The 17,581-nt window shown below is 45.9% G+C and overlaps 1 protein-coding gene across 4 annotated transcripts in view; it reads right to left on the bottom strand.

Annotated features, from left to right (window-relative positions):
* KDM5C (lysine demethylase 5C) overlaps positions 1 to 17,581 on the bottom strand; it is a 1,076,337-nt gene that overhangs the window by 585,028 nt on the left and 473,728 nt on the right. For 2 of the 4 annotated variants that reach the window (XM_069645250.1, XM_069645253.1), the window contains 3 exons: positions 15,593 to 15,810; positions 15,278 to 15,436; positions 14,881 to 15,000 (listed from right to left, as the gene is read on the bottom strand). In XM_069645250.1, coding sequence (XP_069501351.1) covers positions 14,881 to 15,000; positions 15,278 to 15,436; positions 15,593 to 15,810 — 497 coding nt within the window. The remainder of the gene's footprint in view (positions 1 to 14,880; positions 15,001 to 15,277; positions 15,437 to 15,592; positions 15,811 to 17,581) is intronic. The other 2 variants (XM_069645251.1, XM_069645254.1) reach the window with 1 other exon arrangement.

Genomic DNA, 17,581 nt, shown 5'->3' with positions numbered 1-17,581 from the left:
ATTGTTTAGCCTGGTCTGCAAATATGAGAAACTTGTAACCAGTCTTCTTTAAGTTTCTCTCAACCACATTTTGTACCAAGAAATAATGTGAAATTTATGGGTTGGAAATTGCTGCATTGTATCTACTATTAATTTATTTGGCCCACTGTTATATGTTTGCATGTTCGCTCCGCCATATGCGTTATAGCAAACTTTGTAAACACCTCTATGTCCCTTTTTTTTATTGCAAGTTTTGCCATTTATGATTGGGGTCATTCTACCCTACATTTCACCTACTTAGAGTACTGTTGGCACATGTTTTCAAATCAACACGTAAACTGTATTTAGGGTGTTAGGACATCTCTTTTGCCCAGGAATCTCACCTGTTAGTCAAATCCTTTTATCAATCATATCGAAACCGAACATGATTTAAGACTTACTTCGAACGTCTCACAATGACCTCACCATTTAGGTTGGACCCCGGTCATGGAATTTCTTCACCAAACCCCATTTGCAATTCTAGCTTTTTTGCATTGCACCAACATACATTCTGTAAGGCCTAATTTTGAACCTTTATGTTACTTACTTTCTTTAGTGTATTTTCATCCGGTCATTTTTGCTTTCATTTCCATCCCGTTTGTGACGTCCTTTGTTTACCTGTGACGCCACGCACATCTTTTACGCGTGACCTCCTCACGTTATTGCGTCGTACTCCTACGGAACTCTTTGAATTGCATCCATTCTTTCAAAAACGCTCTCTAGAAGACCTTGTGCTGCAGGGATCGAACCCTATGACTCTGACTCCTAATACCTTTGGCAAATGGCATCAGAGGCGAGGCTCCTCTTTCTACAAGCACTAACATTATGCCTCTCATACTACTAGACTCGATCCTTATTTACTCAAAGACTCCAATCTGACATTTATTTTTTACTACGGCAACTTTTTCGATACATCTTGTCCCATGATTTCCTTATACAGGCACGTCACCCGATTCACTATGCGTGCTGGGGCTTCCACTAATCATAGTGGAAATACTCTTCAATTTCAACAATTTTGCAAATGCTAATAAAAGGTAAGCCTTTCTCTCTCCCTAAACTTCAGTAGTGTTTTCCTCTACAGCCAATGGAGAACTGAACACATGGTAGAGAAATTACAAGTTACCCACCATAGTGACTAACGTACTCTTAGTCCATAGTCCCCTTTCCTCCATACTGTATGGGCGTCCCTTCCAAGGGACGGGAGACAACCTTTTTCACCAGAAAAAAACCTTCCCCTTTAAATTTAGAGGTGTGCAGGGGTGCGGCCCAGGGAGCATGCGCTGCCCTGACTTCGCCCTCTGGCGCCACACCTCAGTCCCCATTGACGCGCCGACAACAGATTTAGCATTGCCTAATGACACCAGTATTTATTGGGGGCGGGGTTGGTGGGACGTATGGAGGAAAGGGGACTAAGAGTACGTTAGTCACTACGGTTAGTAACTTCTAATTACTCTTACATCCCGTCTCCTTTCCTTCATACTGTATGGGCGATTACAACTGAGTGTAGCCCCAGGGTGGAGCGGCGACCCTCCTTAAGCAAACAGGTTCCTGAGAACCGCCTGTCCAAAGGCCGCATCAGATCTAGAGCTGGAATCCAAACCGGAATGCTTACAGAAAGCCGAGGGAGAGGCCCAAGTGGCCGCCCTGCTTATGACTTGACAAGGCACTGGAATGCGATGGCTGTAGCATTGGCCCTGACTGCTTGGGCATGCATGTTGGCCGGAAGTGGCTTGTGCTCACCCTTGTACGCTTCTTTGATGGCAGAGACCATCCAGCGGGATATGCAAGCCTTAGAGGCCTGATATCCTAGCCATGAGCCTCCGAAAGTGACAAACAGGGCGTCTGACTTGCAGAAGTCCTTGGTCCTGTACAAGCAGAATTTTAGGGCACGCCTGACATCCAGGCAGTGCAGCACTCTCTGTGCTTCGTCCTTGGCATCGGGAAAGAACCTAGGAAGGACTATTTCCTTGTTCAAGTGGAACGCACACTGAACCTTAGGCAGAAATGCCAGGTGCGTCCGCAAGACTACCTTGTCCTTGTGAAATGTGGTATATGGTTCAGAGGCAACCAGCGCCTGGATCTCGCTGACTCTGCAAGCCGAGGTAAGACCGACTAGTAAGGCCGTCTTGATGGTGACCAGCCTGATGTCCACGGACGCCATTAGCTCAAATGGTTTGTGCGCCAGGGCGCCCAAGACTATGTTAAGGTCCCACACAGGGTGTGGTCTCTTGACGGGCGGGTAGAGCCTAGCAAGACCCGTCAGATGTTTCTTGACTATAGGGTTGGAGGAAGAGAACACGCCTTCCTCAGAGTTCCTGTAAGCCCCAATGGCTGCAAGGTATGTGCGGCAGGTGTCCACCTGCACGCCAGAATGAGCGAGGTGCACCGAAAAGGAGAGCACGTCCAAACTGCACGTCAAGGGGTTGATGCCCTTGGAGTCTGCCCAGTGGCAGAATCTGGTCCATTTGCTTTTGTACTGGGCCCTGGTGGCTTTGCTCCTGGCGCCCTGTATGATTTCCAGATTGGCCTGTGAGAGGCTAATGTGCCAAAGCGTTACCTGCTCAGGTAATACGCTGTGAGGGCTAGTTTCTGTGGCGCAGGGTGGATGACTGCCCCCCTGCTGAGCCAAAAGATGTGCTGGGCCAATCGAAAGGTGGATCGGGGGTACCTCCGCGAGGCTGAGTAGCTCCGAAAACCATGGCCTGGCCGTCCACCATGGAGCTATCTGAATGATGAGGAGTCGGTGAGACTCCTTGATCTTGCAAATCACCCTGTGGATCAGGGGAGTGGGTGGAAAGGGATAGAGCCGGGGCCCTGACCTACCCAGGATATGAACTGGGGACACTTATTTTTGTGCCAGGTGGCAAAGAGATCCAGCTGGGAGCACCGGAGACCCAAAGTGATAGCCACAGCAGGCAGAAACACACGCGGTTGTGTTGGAAAATGCTGCGGTTTTTCTTTCCAAGTTTCTCATGCTCCTCCGAGCCGGAGGAGCCTGAGAAACTCGGAAAGAAAAAACGCAGCGTTTTCCAACACAATAACGTTGTATTTATGTTTGCGGTCGCTTCAAAAAAGCGACCGCAAACAAATACGTTTTTAAAGCTGCGGTTTTATTTCTAAGTTTTCCGGGCTCCGTAGAAAAAAAAACGCAGCTAGTGCTTATTTTTAAAAAAAATAAATAAATAGCACTTACTGAGATTCAGCTGCAGCTTTCCTGCTCTGGTCCCGGTCCCCGTCCTCCGCCTACAGCACTGATGAAGGGAAAGCCACCCAGCGGTAGCTTTTGTTTACTACAGCTGGCTGGCTTTTCCTTCATTAGTGCTGCAAAAGCAAAAGCCAGCACAGGAGGGCTTCCATTTCACAAAATGGATGCGCCCATGTGCTTGCTTTTGCGAATATTGAGCTTGAATAGCTCAACATTTTACATAGGAAGTTTTAAAACAGAGAATGCTAGTATTTTTTTTAATGTTGCCTATCTATTTTTTTACTAGACCATCCCTTTAAGTTGGGAAGAGCCTGTTGCAGGATGGACACCTGCTGAAGCCTGTAGAAGTCCACATGCTCCGGGGAGGAGTGTGACGCCTGAGGACCGAGTACCTGAATAATAGATCAGACAAAAAAAAGACAAAGAAGAAGTATCCGCGTGTGGAATTACATGGCCGAAGCCAAACCCAGGAGCACTGGTGAATTCGGCCCGCTCCCGTTGACACAGAAAAGGGGACTGGGTGTAGCGCCGGAGTCAGGACAGTGCATGCTCCCTGGGCCACACCCCAGCGCGCCTCTAAATTTAAAGGAGATGTTTTTTTCTGGTGAAAAAGGTTCTGTCTCCCGTCCCTTGGAAGGTACATCCATACAGTATGGAGGAAAGGGGACGGGACGTAAGAGTATGTATTTTAGTGATCTAGAGCTGGCTCCTTACCACAACAGCTCTCTCAATTCTTGCCCCATGTTTACTCCATACAGGCACAACCCCCAATTTGTAGCGGCAATTTGCTGCTAATATTGTACACATTGGAACCGTACCTCCACCTATTCATCATTTTGGTATTGCATTCCCTTTATAACCGCATGTTGAGTGAATATATTTATTTTCTCAGGTGGTAATACACCTATTTCTGCACTCCTTTCTAATCAGAGTCAGTTTAATTTTCCTTTCTCCATCAAAAAATATCTTTCTAACGGAACATATCAGCCAGATTTAATCTGATGACAGATGATTCCGAGACAGCATTTCCATCATTTACTTTGCCAACTTTGACCTACATCAGTATTTCACATAGACAAGAAGTTCAGTATGGTAACACACTTCTATATTATTTTTCCATGTGGTTCTTTGCACCATCCACTTAACCTTTTGTGTAAAACATTATCAGTTCTTCACCCACATTTCCTAGTATCTTGGTCACTGTACCCCCCCCCCCCCATCAACATTTGTTTCCATTCTTTACCTTACTTATTGATACACCAGGTCTGGCCAGCTGAAGACCACAAGGTCCAATCTCTTCCATGCATGCGGTGCATGCTGCCTCACCAGCTCTTCTTAATAGAGTAATATCCCTTGATCACTCCAATCAGGTGTTTTTCTTAAGGCAAATCAGAGGTTTTCACCACTTTTGTAAAGAGACTCATGTCTTAGACGTTTAAAAGTGAATCAATCAAGCATCTGTTCTGTATCATTTCTCTCATGTACGCCTCCGTCCAACCCAGTTTCAACCCCTGAACAGTGGTATGTCACATCATTTCATTTTAATTTTCTCCTGTACCCCTATATTTGTTTTGATGACTACCAATTTATGTTGTTACTATCTGGCTCATTGTTTTACTTGATACTATCCAGGCTCACTTTTTATTATCATTTAACCAATTGTCACTGTGTACATTTTTTTTTTAAAAAAAAACACGTTTCCGTTATGCAGTCAATGTTAAATGCCGATGCTTTTGTTTCGTTGATGTACTGAACAGCCATGAGAACGACCCACGTTGTCGAAACACGTGCCGGCTGTTCACCCTAGCATTAAATCTTTTTTATGCTACCAAACAAGAACTATAGCTATGATTATACTTTTGACTGTCAACAGTGAAATCCAGGACATGAGCGTTGTTTTTTACTTCCAAAAATCAATCTTATAACTAATGAAATACTTAGTTTGTGGAAAAGGAAGGTCAGGGAAGGAAATAGGTTAACAGGTTCTCAGAATATGTACATACTTGCAATCTTCCCAATGCAGTGTAGGTTAACCCTTTCCCAGCAATACAAGTAACCTATGCACCACCTATGGGGGACAGTTAAACACAGTCAATGGGTCAGTAGAGTCTGCAGGGAACCAGGACAGCCAAAGTCAATTGGGACAATGTCTAGTGAGCTGAGGCACTTCTTCAGATAGCACAAAAGTCTTACACAATGTTATTTAGAGTGTTTGTAGATAAAGAATCACTGTTGGGCCAGAAGCTGTAAGGCTTGTGAAGGCAAAGATGCAAGCAACTCTGTAGAATAAGCAGCTACTGCAAGTCTCCAGTGAGACAAACGAGCTACAGACCAAAAAGGTAAGTACCGCATTAGTCAAGAAAGCACTGTAGGCTGAAGAAGAGGATCGAACTGGCTTCTGTTCAGGTTGCAGTCCTGCAGTTCGTGGGCCTCAGTCGTGGAGAGAAGAGGGAGGACGTCTGGACGACTCCTGGACTGCAGTTTAAAGGTCGGCAGCAGCAATGGGCTCATTCCAAATCAGCAGCACTTTGCGGTTTCAGCTACCGGTCAATAGCACTACCGTGGTTCTTGGACACCTTGTGGGCTTCCTTTGCTTCTGAGGTACAGCACTCTGTTGAGGTGGCTCAGGCTTGGGTGGGTCCTGCTTCAAAAGGGTCCTAAAGACGATGCACTCGTTTCTGGTGTTCCTGACCCATGGCCCTCGGTTCTAGCAGCAGCAAGGAAGTACAGCCAGCAGGGAGAGGGGTTCGCCCAAAGTTAGTCTTGGGGTGAGTTGGTCCAGGAAAGAAGTCGTCTGTTCCGGATTTCTCTAGCCGATACATTTGGAGCTTCAGCACTGCAGCAGGGCTTCACTGGGCAAACCAACGGTCCAGGAGGGTGCAGCAAGCTTCTCTTCTAGCAGGTGCATTCTTTAGTCCAAAAGGCATTACCTTAAACTGGTAGAGGCCTCCTGTGGTGGAAAATGCAGTTTTCACCCTGGCATGGTCCGTCAGAGGTATTTGCCAATAGGCTGAGGTTAGGTCAAATGTACTGAGGTACTTGGCTGAACCAAGTTTATTCACCAGTTCATCTGTCCTAGGTAAAGGATGGCCATCAGTCGTGGTGACTGCATTAAGAGCTCTGTAGTCCACAAAGAATCTCAACTCCTTGGATCCTGCCTTGGGCACTAGTAGAACTGGACTAGCCCATGGACTTGTAGATGGCAGATGGCTCTATTACCCCAAGATCAAGCATCTTCTTGATTTCTTCCTTTATGTGGGTTCTTACACAGGTAGACAGTCACCAGTGGATATATCATGCTGGCCCCAAGGGGTCAAGACTGAAGACTGGTGTCAGTGAAAACAGGGGGGCAAACTGATTTAACAGAACTTTGCACTCCTCCTGTTTGAGTCCGATCAGAAGAAAGATGAACTTGTTTTATTTTTCCATCTAAAGGCTGTCCCCTGAAAAGGTCAGGTAGAGGCTCATTCTCCTCCTCCTCTTGATCAGATGCTAAGAGCAAAGTTCCCAGTTCTGGTCTGGATACTTATGCCTTTAGGGGGTTGGTGTGAAAGACCCTGGGAGCCTCGTTCGGATTGCCCAAGTCCACCAAATAAATTACCTTTCCAAGTTTTCCCACAACCTCTAAGGGTCCAATACATTTGTCCTGTAAGGCCCTATGCCTTGTACGTACCATAACTAGAACTAGCTGGATGGAGTAAACTCAACCATTTTGGCCTTCTGGTCATGCCAATGTTTGACTAGAGCCTGACCTGCTTTCATATTATCAGAAGCTTCTGTCATCATGCATGTCAATCCTTCCTTGATTAGGGCCAATGGACCTCTAACCGTATGACCATAGAGGAGCTCAAAGGGGCTGAAGCCAACCGCTTCCTGAGTGACTTCTCTAAGCAAAGAGAAGGCAGGGCAGTAAAAGGTCCCACTTACTTCGAAGGTGTTTTTTCTAAAGCACCCATCATGCTCTTCGCAGTTCCATTAAACCTCTCCACCAACAAATTGGTTTGGAGATAGTAGGCTGTTGAGAACTTGTAGGTCACTCCACAGTTTTCCCACATGGCTTGCATGTAGTGGGACATAAAATGGGCCCCATGTCTGAGATAACCTCCTTAGAAAAACCAACCCTGCTAAAAATACCAAGGAGGGCCCTTAGCCACTGCCTGAACAGTAACAGTTCTCAAAGGTATAGCTTCAGGAAACCTGGTAGCATGGTCTACCACAAACAATATAAAATCAGTAGCCTGAAGATGTGGGACAGGTCTAGGGGAGCAACAATGTCAATCCCTACCCTCTCAAAAGGAACTCCCACCACTGGGAGATGCACCAAGGGTGCCACGTTCTTGGCTCCACTCTTGCCAGATGTCTGACAAGTGTGACGGCTTCTACAGAATGCATCTACATCAGACCCCATCTTGGGTCAGTAGAAATAGAGAAATACTTTGGTCTTCTTAAAACTTAAGTTACCAGCTAAAGGAATATCATGGGCTAACTGTAGAAACTGAGGTCTCGCCTCCTGAGAAACTACACATATTCTGTAGTCCCCTGGGGGACACTCTATATGCTCACTGTAAAGGAGACCATCCTCCCAGTACAGACCTTGCTTCCCTGGCTCTTGCCTTTCCAGCTGGGAAGTTGCCTGTTGGCGAAGTCCTTCCAGAACAGGACATCTTTGACCTCTGCTGAAGTCTGCCCTACAGGGGCCACCTTCTGCAAGCAAAGTCTGGTCTTTAGGATCCAGATCTCCAACAAGGGGAAGGGATTCTTCCAGCTCTGTTTCATCGGTAGCTGGTTCACCATCCTATGGTTGGTCCTCCCACTCAGCCTCAGCTGGTTGAGGGGCCACAGGTGTGACCTTGGAATATCCTCTCAGGGATGTCCTCGTCCTATGTACAGGTGTGATACCTTTCTTCTTTAGTGAGACCGTGGGTTTCCCCTTTGTCTCCTCCTTTGGCTTGGAATTAGAAGGGTGTCCTTCCTGTGGACTGGGAGTTACAGGAACCTCTAACTTCCCACTAAGAGTCATCCAAAGTTGCCCGTGTGGCCTATCTAGCTTGCTTCTGCTTCCTTTTACTGGGAGGCCTGGGGGTGCTTGATACAACCCCAAGAGTGTTTAAGTCATTCCCCAACAGGACTCTTCCAGGCACCTCACTTTGTACACTGACAGGTATTCTTACAGTCATTTAGTTGCACTGGTAGCATTAGAACCATATGGAGTGGGCCTCGAGCAAGTTTAGTGGGACCTTTGGGTGCCTTAGCAACATCCTCAGGATTGAAAAAACTGTCATCCACCACTGTTATGCTGGCCCCAGTGTCTCTAATGTCAGGGGTCTCCTGGCAATTTATAAGTACACTGGCCTTCGGTATTCTTTTGTGTTATCTGGAATAGAGTTATACACATCTACATTCTGCTGTTCCCACAGACCCAGGGACACCAAAGAAACACTGGCCGAGACTCCAATGGCGTCTTCAGCCAATAATTGAATATTACCACTTGCCATATGAACTTCTTGCTCAGGGATGAAGGCTAAGGAGGCTGTGTGGATCCCTGAAGGTTTACCCTTACACCTGGGATCCCCTTTCACATGGTCAGTTGACCCGCAAGCATAACATTTACCAAATGTTCTTAGGAATGCAGGCTTCTGCTGACCTCCCTCTAGTTTAGCAGCAGAGGTTTCACTAGAATGACCTGGTTTCCCATGGTGTTTACCCTTTTTCTGTTTGTCGCCCTCTTTTGGGTGGTTGGAATTTGAATACTCTTTTCCATATTTTATGTGCTGCTTCCCTTCATCCTTTTTGAGAGTGGCCCCAGAATCTTTGTGAGTAGCCCAGTTGGCAGCCCACAAGTCAGCAGCCTTTGCTAACTTTTTGGGATCCATCTCTTGAGTCAGCCAAGTGCTGTCTCGGCTCAGGAGAGCAGGCATCAAAAATAGCCTAACAAAAACAGACTTCTCATTCCTTCAAAGGTGTTCACTCTGTAACCCCTAACCCAACCATCTAAGTTCTTCAACCATTCACACACATAGGTAGCCCAAGGGGTACCATCAGTCTATTTGAGGGTCCTAAACCTCTTAATGTACTGGGAAGAAGTTTTCCCAAATCTGGCTATCAAGGCCAGCTTCACATTCTCAAAAGCCTGTCTTTCAGGTTCGCCCATCACCATTACAGCATCAGTTGCAACCTGGGGGAGCCTAGACAAGAGCCAAGGAATCAACAGATTCCCTGTGAAACCCTGAATTCCATAGTTCTATTCAAAAGCACCCAACCAATCCAAAATAGCAAGTTTCACATCATACATATTGGCTGCTTCTTTAGGCATGCAAGGTCTCTTTGGACTGGAAGACCTAGAAGACACTGGAGTAGAAACATTTTCAAGAGACAATGTCTTCATTTCAAGAGCATGTTGCATTTCCATTTCCCTTCGTTTGCTGTCCTGATGTTTGGTATCAGCTTGGATTTGTAATCTTTTGAATTCTCTCATTTTCTCAAGAGACACAAATTCTGGACTCAGTGATGGACCCTGTGGGGTCCCTGTGGATACAGGTTGAGGCAAAAGGGCCTTTTGGGGTAAAGAGGGCCTCTCTTCCTGAGGTTCCGACTCTTCTGACTCTTAGCATTAGACTCTCCATTATCATCCTCATTATCATTTTCCAAATTTCCTGGGTTTCCAAATTTCCTGGGTTAGAAGGTGTGACAGGCCTACTACCCAGACTTTGATTATTGAACAATCTTGCAATTAGTTAATTTTTCTTTCCTTTAACAGGGAGATTCCTGATGTTACACATTTCTCTCAGTTGCTCTACTGTTAAAATGATCAGGACTTCCTGACTGAAGTTATCCATATCTGGCATGTTACAAATGCTTTTCTTTTTTATTTTTTTTTTAAACTTTGGTTTTATTGGCAATTTTTCAGAAAAAGAAACAATGACAACACCGGGAGCAATATGGATATCACATTTAACATCATCATCAAACCACCGGGGCCTCCCACCACTCCCTCTCCCCTCCCCAACTCCGCCCCTCAGATCAGTGTCCCATCGAAAAACCAATCGCAGGAGTCGTCATCAGTACTCGTAGTTCGGTGCCTTGGTGCTGTGCTACGCGTTCCCGTAAATGCTGGCTTAGACGGATCCGCTGTCTCCCGGGCCGTGGGTTACACCATTGTCCTCGAGTGGTACTCTCTGGGCTCCATCGCCCTCACGCCCCATGTTGTCCACATAATGTCAGTGAGCATCCCACCCCCATGCCTGGTAAACCCCATACCAATTTGCCTGGAATGTGCTCAATTCATTGTTTACCATGGCCGTCAGTTTGTCCATGAGGAACATGTTCTTAAGTTTTTTTAGCCAGTCTTCCTTAGAGGGGGGTCTCCGGGCTTTTCCACCTTAGCGCAAGGGCCACTCTTCCTGCTCGCAACATGGTCTCCCACATTCTTGGGTACCTATATATTTCCGCCTCCTCCGGTGGGAGGCCCAACAACATTGTCAACGGATTGAGTGGGAGTAGTTTCTTGGTGACCTCCGCCATCCATCCCCGTACCTTCTCCCAGAACCCCTGTACCTTAGGGCAGAACCACCACGTGACCCCTCGTCCCCACTTGGCCACATCCTCTTGGGCATCTAAGGGACACCCCCGAGAACATCTTGGATAGCTTCAATGGGTCTCTATGCCATCCCTGTAAGATCTTAAAGTTGTGCTCCATGTCCAACGTAAACGGGTTCCCATGGAATGCTATTTTAAATACCCTGGACCATGCGTCCTCCGAGAGAGCTTCTCCTGCCAAGTCATTCCAGAACCCACGAAACCCTCTCCTCCCTTCCAAGTTCAAATGTTTTTCTAGTGGAGCTAAGCCTTGTGAAGGTTTTTAATTGAACAAAAGCAAAGTAAATTCTTAGTTTAACAACACTACAATATATCCTCACCGCCTGCCACCAGTGTTAGGCAAGATTGTATTCAGTACCCTTTGGGTGCACTACAAAAACCCTGACCTCCTGGCAATAGGAACCCAACCTTTGGTATAAGTCGGTATTACACAGGTTGGTAGCGTGTTGAGCAGCCAGGCTTATCTCAAGAGGGGTCAATGTGAGCTGTAGCGGAGTTACACAGAGATTCACAGTCACAAGTATTTAAATAAACTCTTACACACAAGGTTTCTTGAATAAACAATTATTAATTTATCAGTCAGTTAGAATAAGGCTTCTTCAGAAGGGAGCAATATAACAGTAGCACCCAAATACACTTGAAAAATACACACTATGAATATTTCTAAATCAGTAAGTACCCTTTTGGGATGGCCCACAGACACTACCTACACCCTCAGGTGACTGCAATAGTTAGGGTGCTGGGGACATTAATATATCAAAGAGAAAGGTTATTATGACACAACAAGAGATCTCACAATATTTCTCAAAGTAGGCAAGTACTTTTGTAACCCTCCCTCCCCCCCAATGCAAACTTGGTTAACCCTTTCCTGGAAAGAAGACCAAACACATTCACAGAGGGAAGAAGAGTCATTCAGCGAGTCGGGCTAAGCCAAAGTCAATTGAGCAAAAGTCTAGGTGAAACTGAAGCACTTTTCAGGGCTAGGTAAAAGTCTTGCACAATGTTTTAAAAGTCTTTGTAGATAGAAGAATTCAAAGTAAGGCCACAAGCTGTTTAGGCTTGTGAAGAAAAGATGTTTTCAGCAACTCTACAGAGCAACCACAACAAGTCTCACCAACAGAGAACAAGTGTAGTTACAAGACAAGAGGTAAGTTCTCCTAGACTGTGCAGTACCTTTAGGTTGAAGAAAGATGCAGCAGATGACATCTGTTCCTGTGCAGCTCTGCAGATCCTGGTGTTCCTGGGCCTCAGTTGTGGGGACAAGAGGGAGGACTTCTGGGGACTCGTGCACTGCAATGGGGCGGTTACCAACCGCAACCGGCAATCTTCAAACAAGTGGCACGTTCGTGTTTCTGGCTGTCGAGATGGACTTTCCTTGCATCTGGGGTCCATCCTCTGCTTCCTGGGAGTCCAGAGGATCTTCTTGGAGCTCTTGGCCAGCTTAAAAGCAACGCACACAATCTAGTGTTCCTAGTGTTCCTCTCCCTGACGTTTTGGTTTCCAGCAGCAACTCTGTGGAAATTAAACTAGCTCCGAGAGAATGTCCAGGTGGCTTACTTTGGCGTTGATTGGTCCCACCACCTCAAAAGGGAGAAGTCGTCCTTGCAGAGACTTCTCTGTCGATACAAATTTGGAGTTTCAACACAGCAGCAGGGCTTCACTAGGCAAACCAACGGTCCAGGAGTTGCAGCAGGCGTCCTCTTCAAGTTCTTCTTCGGTTCCTTCTTTCAGCTGTCGACTCTGCCTTCCAAGCCAAAAGCTTCACCATTTATTCAGGTTTCTCCCAATCATTCCAGCCTAGCTGTCAGTCACCCAGCAGGGTGGCGGCTGTCCTTGCCAGACAGTCAGCTGGCCAATCATCACAGAGTGCATTTGGGTCTCCTAGGAGACTAAGCACTCTGGCACCTCCCTCACTTCCTGCCCCCACCAGACACCCTGGAGCCAGAGGCAGGCTTCACTCGCGAATCCCGCCAAAGGCTGTTACGCTCACCTGTTATCCACAGGGACGCCACCCAGCCGGGTTACTCGCTGGTATGCTTCTCAGCTTTGCCCTGATGTGGTCTGCGGGGAAGGTTCTGCCTTGTGGTAGAATTAGGCATCCTCTCCGTCCTGCCTTCTTTGCAGGGGCGCGTTGTCTTTCATGGGCGAGTGCGGTCCAGTTACTTCACTGACGCCGACGCGTTTGATATTGTTCAGGTAGGTCTTATTGCTGTTCTTTAGTTTTGTTGCTATCCTGCATGCATTTCTTTGTTTAAAATTTCTTTTTTCTCCCTTAGGTATGCAAAGCTTCAGCGCGGCGAACTGGCTTGGTTGAGCCCCCATGGTAAATTATGGCGCATTAAGAGCGCTATGATGCGATAAGTAAGCGCTATGTGCAGCGCTGCAAAGTCTTGCCTTTGCTAACCTGTGTTTTCCTTCCTTGTAGGTCGCGGTGTTCTTCAGCAAGAGTGGAATGTCCAGAGTGGTGCCACCCGAGAGGCGACCAGCCAGGTAAGCCTTTTGAGCAGTTCGTAATTTGTAAATGACTACTGCTTTCTTTAATGTTGCCTCTATCTTCCTCTTTCAGGTCGTTCTGTCCGGGAGGCGTGCAGATTCGAGGAAGCTGTTCTCAGTAGCTGTGAGTTTTTTAAAGATTAAGACTGCAGGTAAGATGCTGCTGCTAATGATGTTACTTTTGTCTCCTTGCAGGTTCTGCTTCTCCGAGGTTCGAGGGAATAGCTTGACACGGTGAGCGTCACGTTGCAAGCTGCAAAGTAACGCAAAGCGCGTTGGCTTTCTCGGGTGTGGTTTAAATAGCACCAACAAAATAGTCCAGGTAAAGTAGTCCCTAGGCTAACAAACCCAAAATACTAGACCGCATAGCTTGGTTCTTAGGAACCAAGCTATGTGGATGCCTCCATGTTGGCTGACAATACAATAAAATAGTTCCCAAGCACATTGTTTTTCATGGTGTATGAGCCCGGCGCCATAGGCGCCAGGGCTGGCCCCATGAGGGCTTTTGAAGAGGATGCCTGGCTCTAGAGGCCCGAGTCCTGACTCCACCTGGCCAATGGGTTTGCCAGAGGGGGTTTTGGGCGAGGGTCGTGACAAAGGAAAAGCGAACAAAGGGACCAAACGTGGTTTGGCGCGCAGAGTAAATCTCAAGAAGGACCTTGCCAAGAAGAAATGGCAAAAAAAGAAGACCAGGCCATTTTGATAAAAATGGCACCCTTGGGTGCTTTACTGCAGCTGCGATCGTAGCCCACGGTAAATGCACACCACGGTAGTTAAAAGTAAACCACTGCCACCTACCATTCATCGAGGAAAGGTTAACATAAAAATGTTACATGAGAAGCTAGACAAAGGGGCTACTAAGTAACCCCTCCAGCACCCTATTGTAAGATAGTGTGTGCTGGGTCTAGAAAGTTACAAATGTAAGTAAAGTCAATTTCACTTTACCGCTCTTGGAAGCAGTTTATCCAAGAGAAGACTTCCCGGTGCCACTGCACTGAAGGTGCTGTGTGACACAATGTAAAAGATGATGCCAATGGAGTTTGTCAGTCTCCATAATGAAAAAGAAACAGTACAAACTCACATTAAAATACATAAGAGAGTGGGTGGGGGGCATCACTCACTCAAGATAAAAAAATTCAAGTCCTCAAAATCCAGCAAGGTTGCTGGGGGGAGGGGGGAGAAGAGGAATTAGCACATTTCTGAGTATTCTCCCCAACAATGGTCTTTCCCTGGTCGCATGAGAGGCAACAGGGCTACACCAGTGGATGGCTTGGGCAATGCAGATTCTCTTCAGTAGTCGTCCTTTCATCTTCAGTCCAGTCTTCATGTTTTCGAACACTTGGCACCAGTGGCTAACATCCAGAATGGCTATGAAACTCCTCATTTGAAATCCATGCTGGGGGGGGGGGGGGCGTTTCCCTTGCCCACCAAAGAAAACAATCTCATCTATCCAACAGGTACGGTTCAAGCAGGGACAGATAGCGACCCCACAGATGCAAAAAGAATTCCTGTAAACAGTTACAAAGCCTGGATGCGAATCACATGTATGATTGCACTGTAGCACTTACGTGTACTGGCATGTTGAAATAGTCAGCTTTGAAGGAATCTGCCATCTCTCCGAAGCTCTGCAGTGAATACTCCCGGGTGGCTTGCTCAAAACCAAAGGCTTCGGGGGGCCGCTTACATTCCTACAAGATTGTAAGGGATAGAAAGCAACTTTAACAAAAAAACATCCACCTCATGTTGGTAAATCCCAAAATAGGCAATTAAGAGGAGCTACCAAAAACTGAGCTGCAGTGTCGGTTCAGTGATGAAGCTAAGACTTCTTTCATCTTACTGATCTACACACCCTAATTTATCTTGGGACACCTAAAATGCCCATGCAATATGGCATCACGATGAGCGCACAAAGACTTCTCAACCATTATCCATTTCTACATTCCAGAATACACTGAATCTCCTTACCGCCAAGACACATTTGGGACAACGCCACAGGCCCTTGGGAATCTCTGGCAAGGGAGGCAGGAGGCAGAAGATGTGGTAATTGTCATCGCAACCATCACAGAGTAACAGCTTATCATCTTCGTCTCCACGTGTACAGACACGGCACACAAAGGAGTCCACCTGTGGGAGATGAGAAGATCAGCTAAACAGATACCAAGAGTAGTGACTGCAGATATGGAGCTTACAGAGAAGTAGCAGAACTAAACAGGCGCAACAAACCGCATCAAATATTAGGGCAACGCTGAACCTACACTCCACTGAAAACGCAGCGCTCACCGCCAATTGCATGCTCTGGCTTCTAGAAGGTTCCCTTACAAACTGGCTGCTGCTGTAGCTTCTTCTTAAGCGCATTGTCATTTTGGTACAGGGTTCTGGGCTGCGAGGCATTTCCTCCTTCACATCCTGAAACAACTGTGATAAGGGCTCCAGCTTCAGGTCCACTCCAGGCTCATCCTTCACTATCAGAGTCGTGGGGCACTCAGGGATCTCCTTATCTATAAAGATGAAAAGAAAACAGGGGTGAAACAGACATTCATACTCCCAGCACATGGGCAAACACATTACTTGAGAAAAGGAAGTTGCTGGTTTGCATACTCTTGCTACAGGTGATTGGAAGAGGAGCCTAAGCAAGTTGTGATTCGTGTTAGGACAGTTTTTCCGAAGTTCAACTAAGGGCTTAGTAAAACCATTCAACTGAGACAGTACACTCCATTGTTAGTATAAGGCTGTACCACCTGATTATATAGTAGCGCAGAGAGAGAAGCCAGGCTTATCTTGGGAGGGAGAGAGGGCTTTAGGAAAGTACATATAATATGTAGTACACCAAGGATTCAATGGAAACACTGGCAACCAGAAGTATTAGACAAAATAAAGGTTTATTGTAAATACAAGAAGGCCAGGTTAAGTCTTGGGGTAAGTACTGGTCAGAGTCAAACACATTATATACACACAGCACTATGCTTGAACGTACACAGACCAAAGCACAAGATCTTATTTAGAATACCCAACAGTAAGTCTAGAGTAGTCAAACTAATAGGTACTTTTTGATTACTTTCAGTAATACAAGGGTAGTAGACCCTATCAGTTGTACCGTGACGTTCAGCAAGAAATCACTTAGTAAGCCAACGGGACAATATACTTTTATGAATAGTGTATTGTGATTAGTGCTGCTCACCCACGAGCACGGACATTCCAGTACTTACCCCCACTCCCCCCTCCCCGCTCCCCGCTTCTTTCTCTGCACTTGCAAGTTCTGAAAACTCACAAGACATACTAAGTTTGTCTCTATGCACCATTGTATATATTGTTTCAATCCCATGTTCCCTCCGTGTTGCCATGTGGGCGCTTTCAAACACAATTTATTTGTTGTATAAGCACCTAACAAATGCACAATACATAAACACTTATTCTAGGAACAGTAAAAACCTATAACTCTGATTCAGGATAACAGTTATTCTAGAGGCGTTAGACCTTATGGTGCAATACACAATTACACTTAATTTATAGCTCAGTGAAACATAGCAAAAGATCAGTAAGAACTTATCATACTATTTTTGGATGGCTCAAGCCAGACCAAGGTTAGCTACACCTAATACTTTAAGAATGACACACTATTGCAGTTTGCATTTCAGATCAGTTCAACACAGATTAAGGTAAGCAATAACACCAACTTGTTTTAGGACGGCACACAGCTAACACGAGGTAAGTAAAACATACTTTTTAAAGGGGCTTTTAGCAATTTAAGAGGTAAGTATAACCTAAGGCAAAATTATTCTGGACAGGCGACTCAATTGGGGACACTCATACATTTATATCCTAACAAGAATAGTACAGTGGAACCAAAAGCATTACTTTTGGGAAGAGGAGGACCCAATTCACAGGTGAGTAAATTAACCTAGCATCTACTTTCTTTTAGAATGGCGAGACACTTAAGGAAAGAAACACTGAGTATACTTATTCAGAATTGCACACAGCTATACCTATATATACTTTCCAGAATGGAAAAACATTCATTAAGTAATAACTTTACATATACTTTTACAAGTGGCAGAACACTCAAGATAAATGCAAACTTTTCTAACCGTTTACTCTCAGAGCTACAGTTACCAACTGACTCTTTACAAGTAAGTAAACTTTTCAACACTTGTTTTACTTTTCAAGGCAGACCCTTTAAGTATCCAGCCCTTCCCAATTCTATGACATGAGTTCTCTCATAGGTGTTAGGGAGAATTCTCAGAAATGTGCTAATTCTCTCCACTTTAGAGA

Source organism: Ambystoma mexicanum, chromosome 2p (assembly GCF_040938575.1).
Source record: "Ambystoma mexicanum isolate Mex_15411 chromosome 2p, UKY_AmexF1_1, whole genome shotgun sequence".
NCBI classification, from domain to species: Eukaryota; Metazoa; Chordata; class Amphibia; order Caudata; family Ambystomatidae; genus Ambystoma; species Ambystoma mexicanum.
Note: the sequence above shows the minus strand (reverse complement) of the source record. Positions and strands in the feature narration are given on the sequence as shown.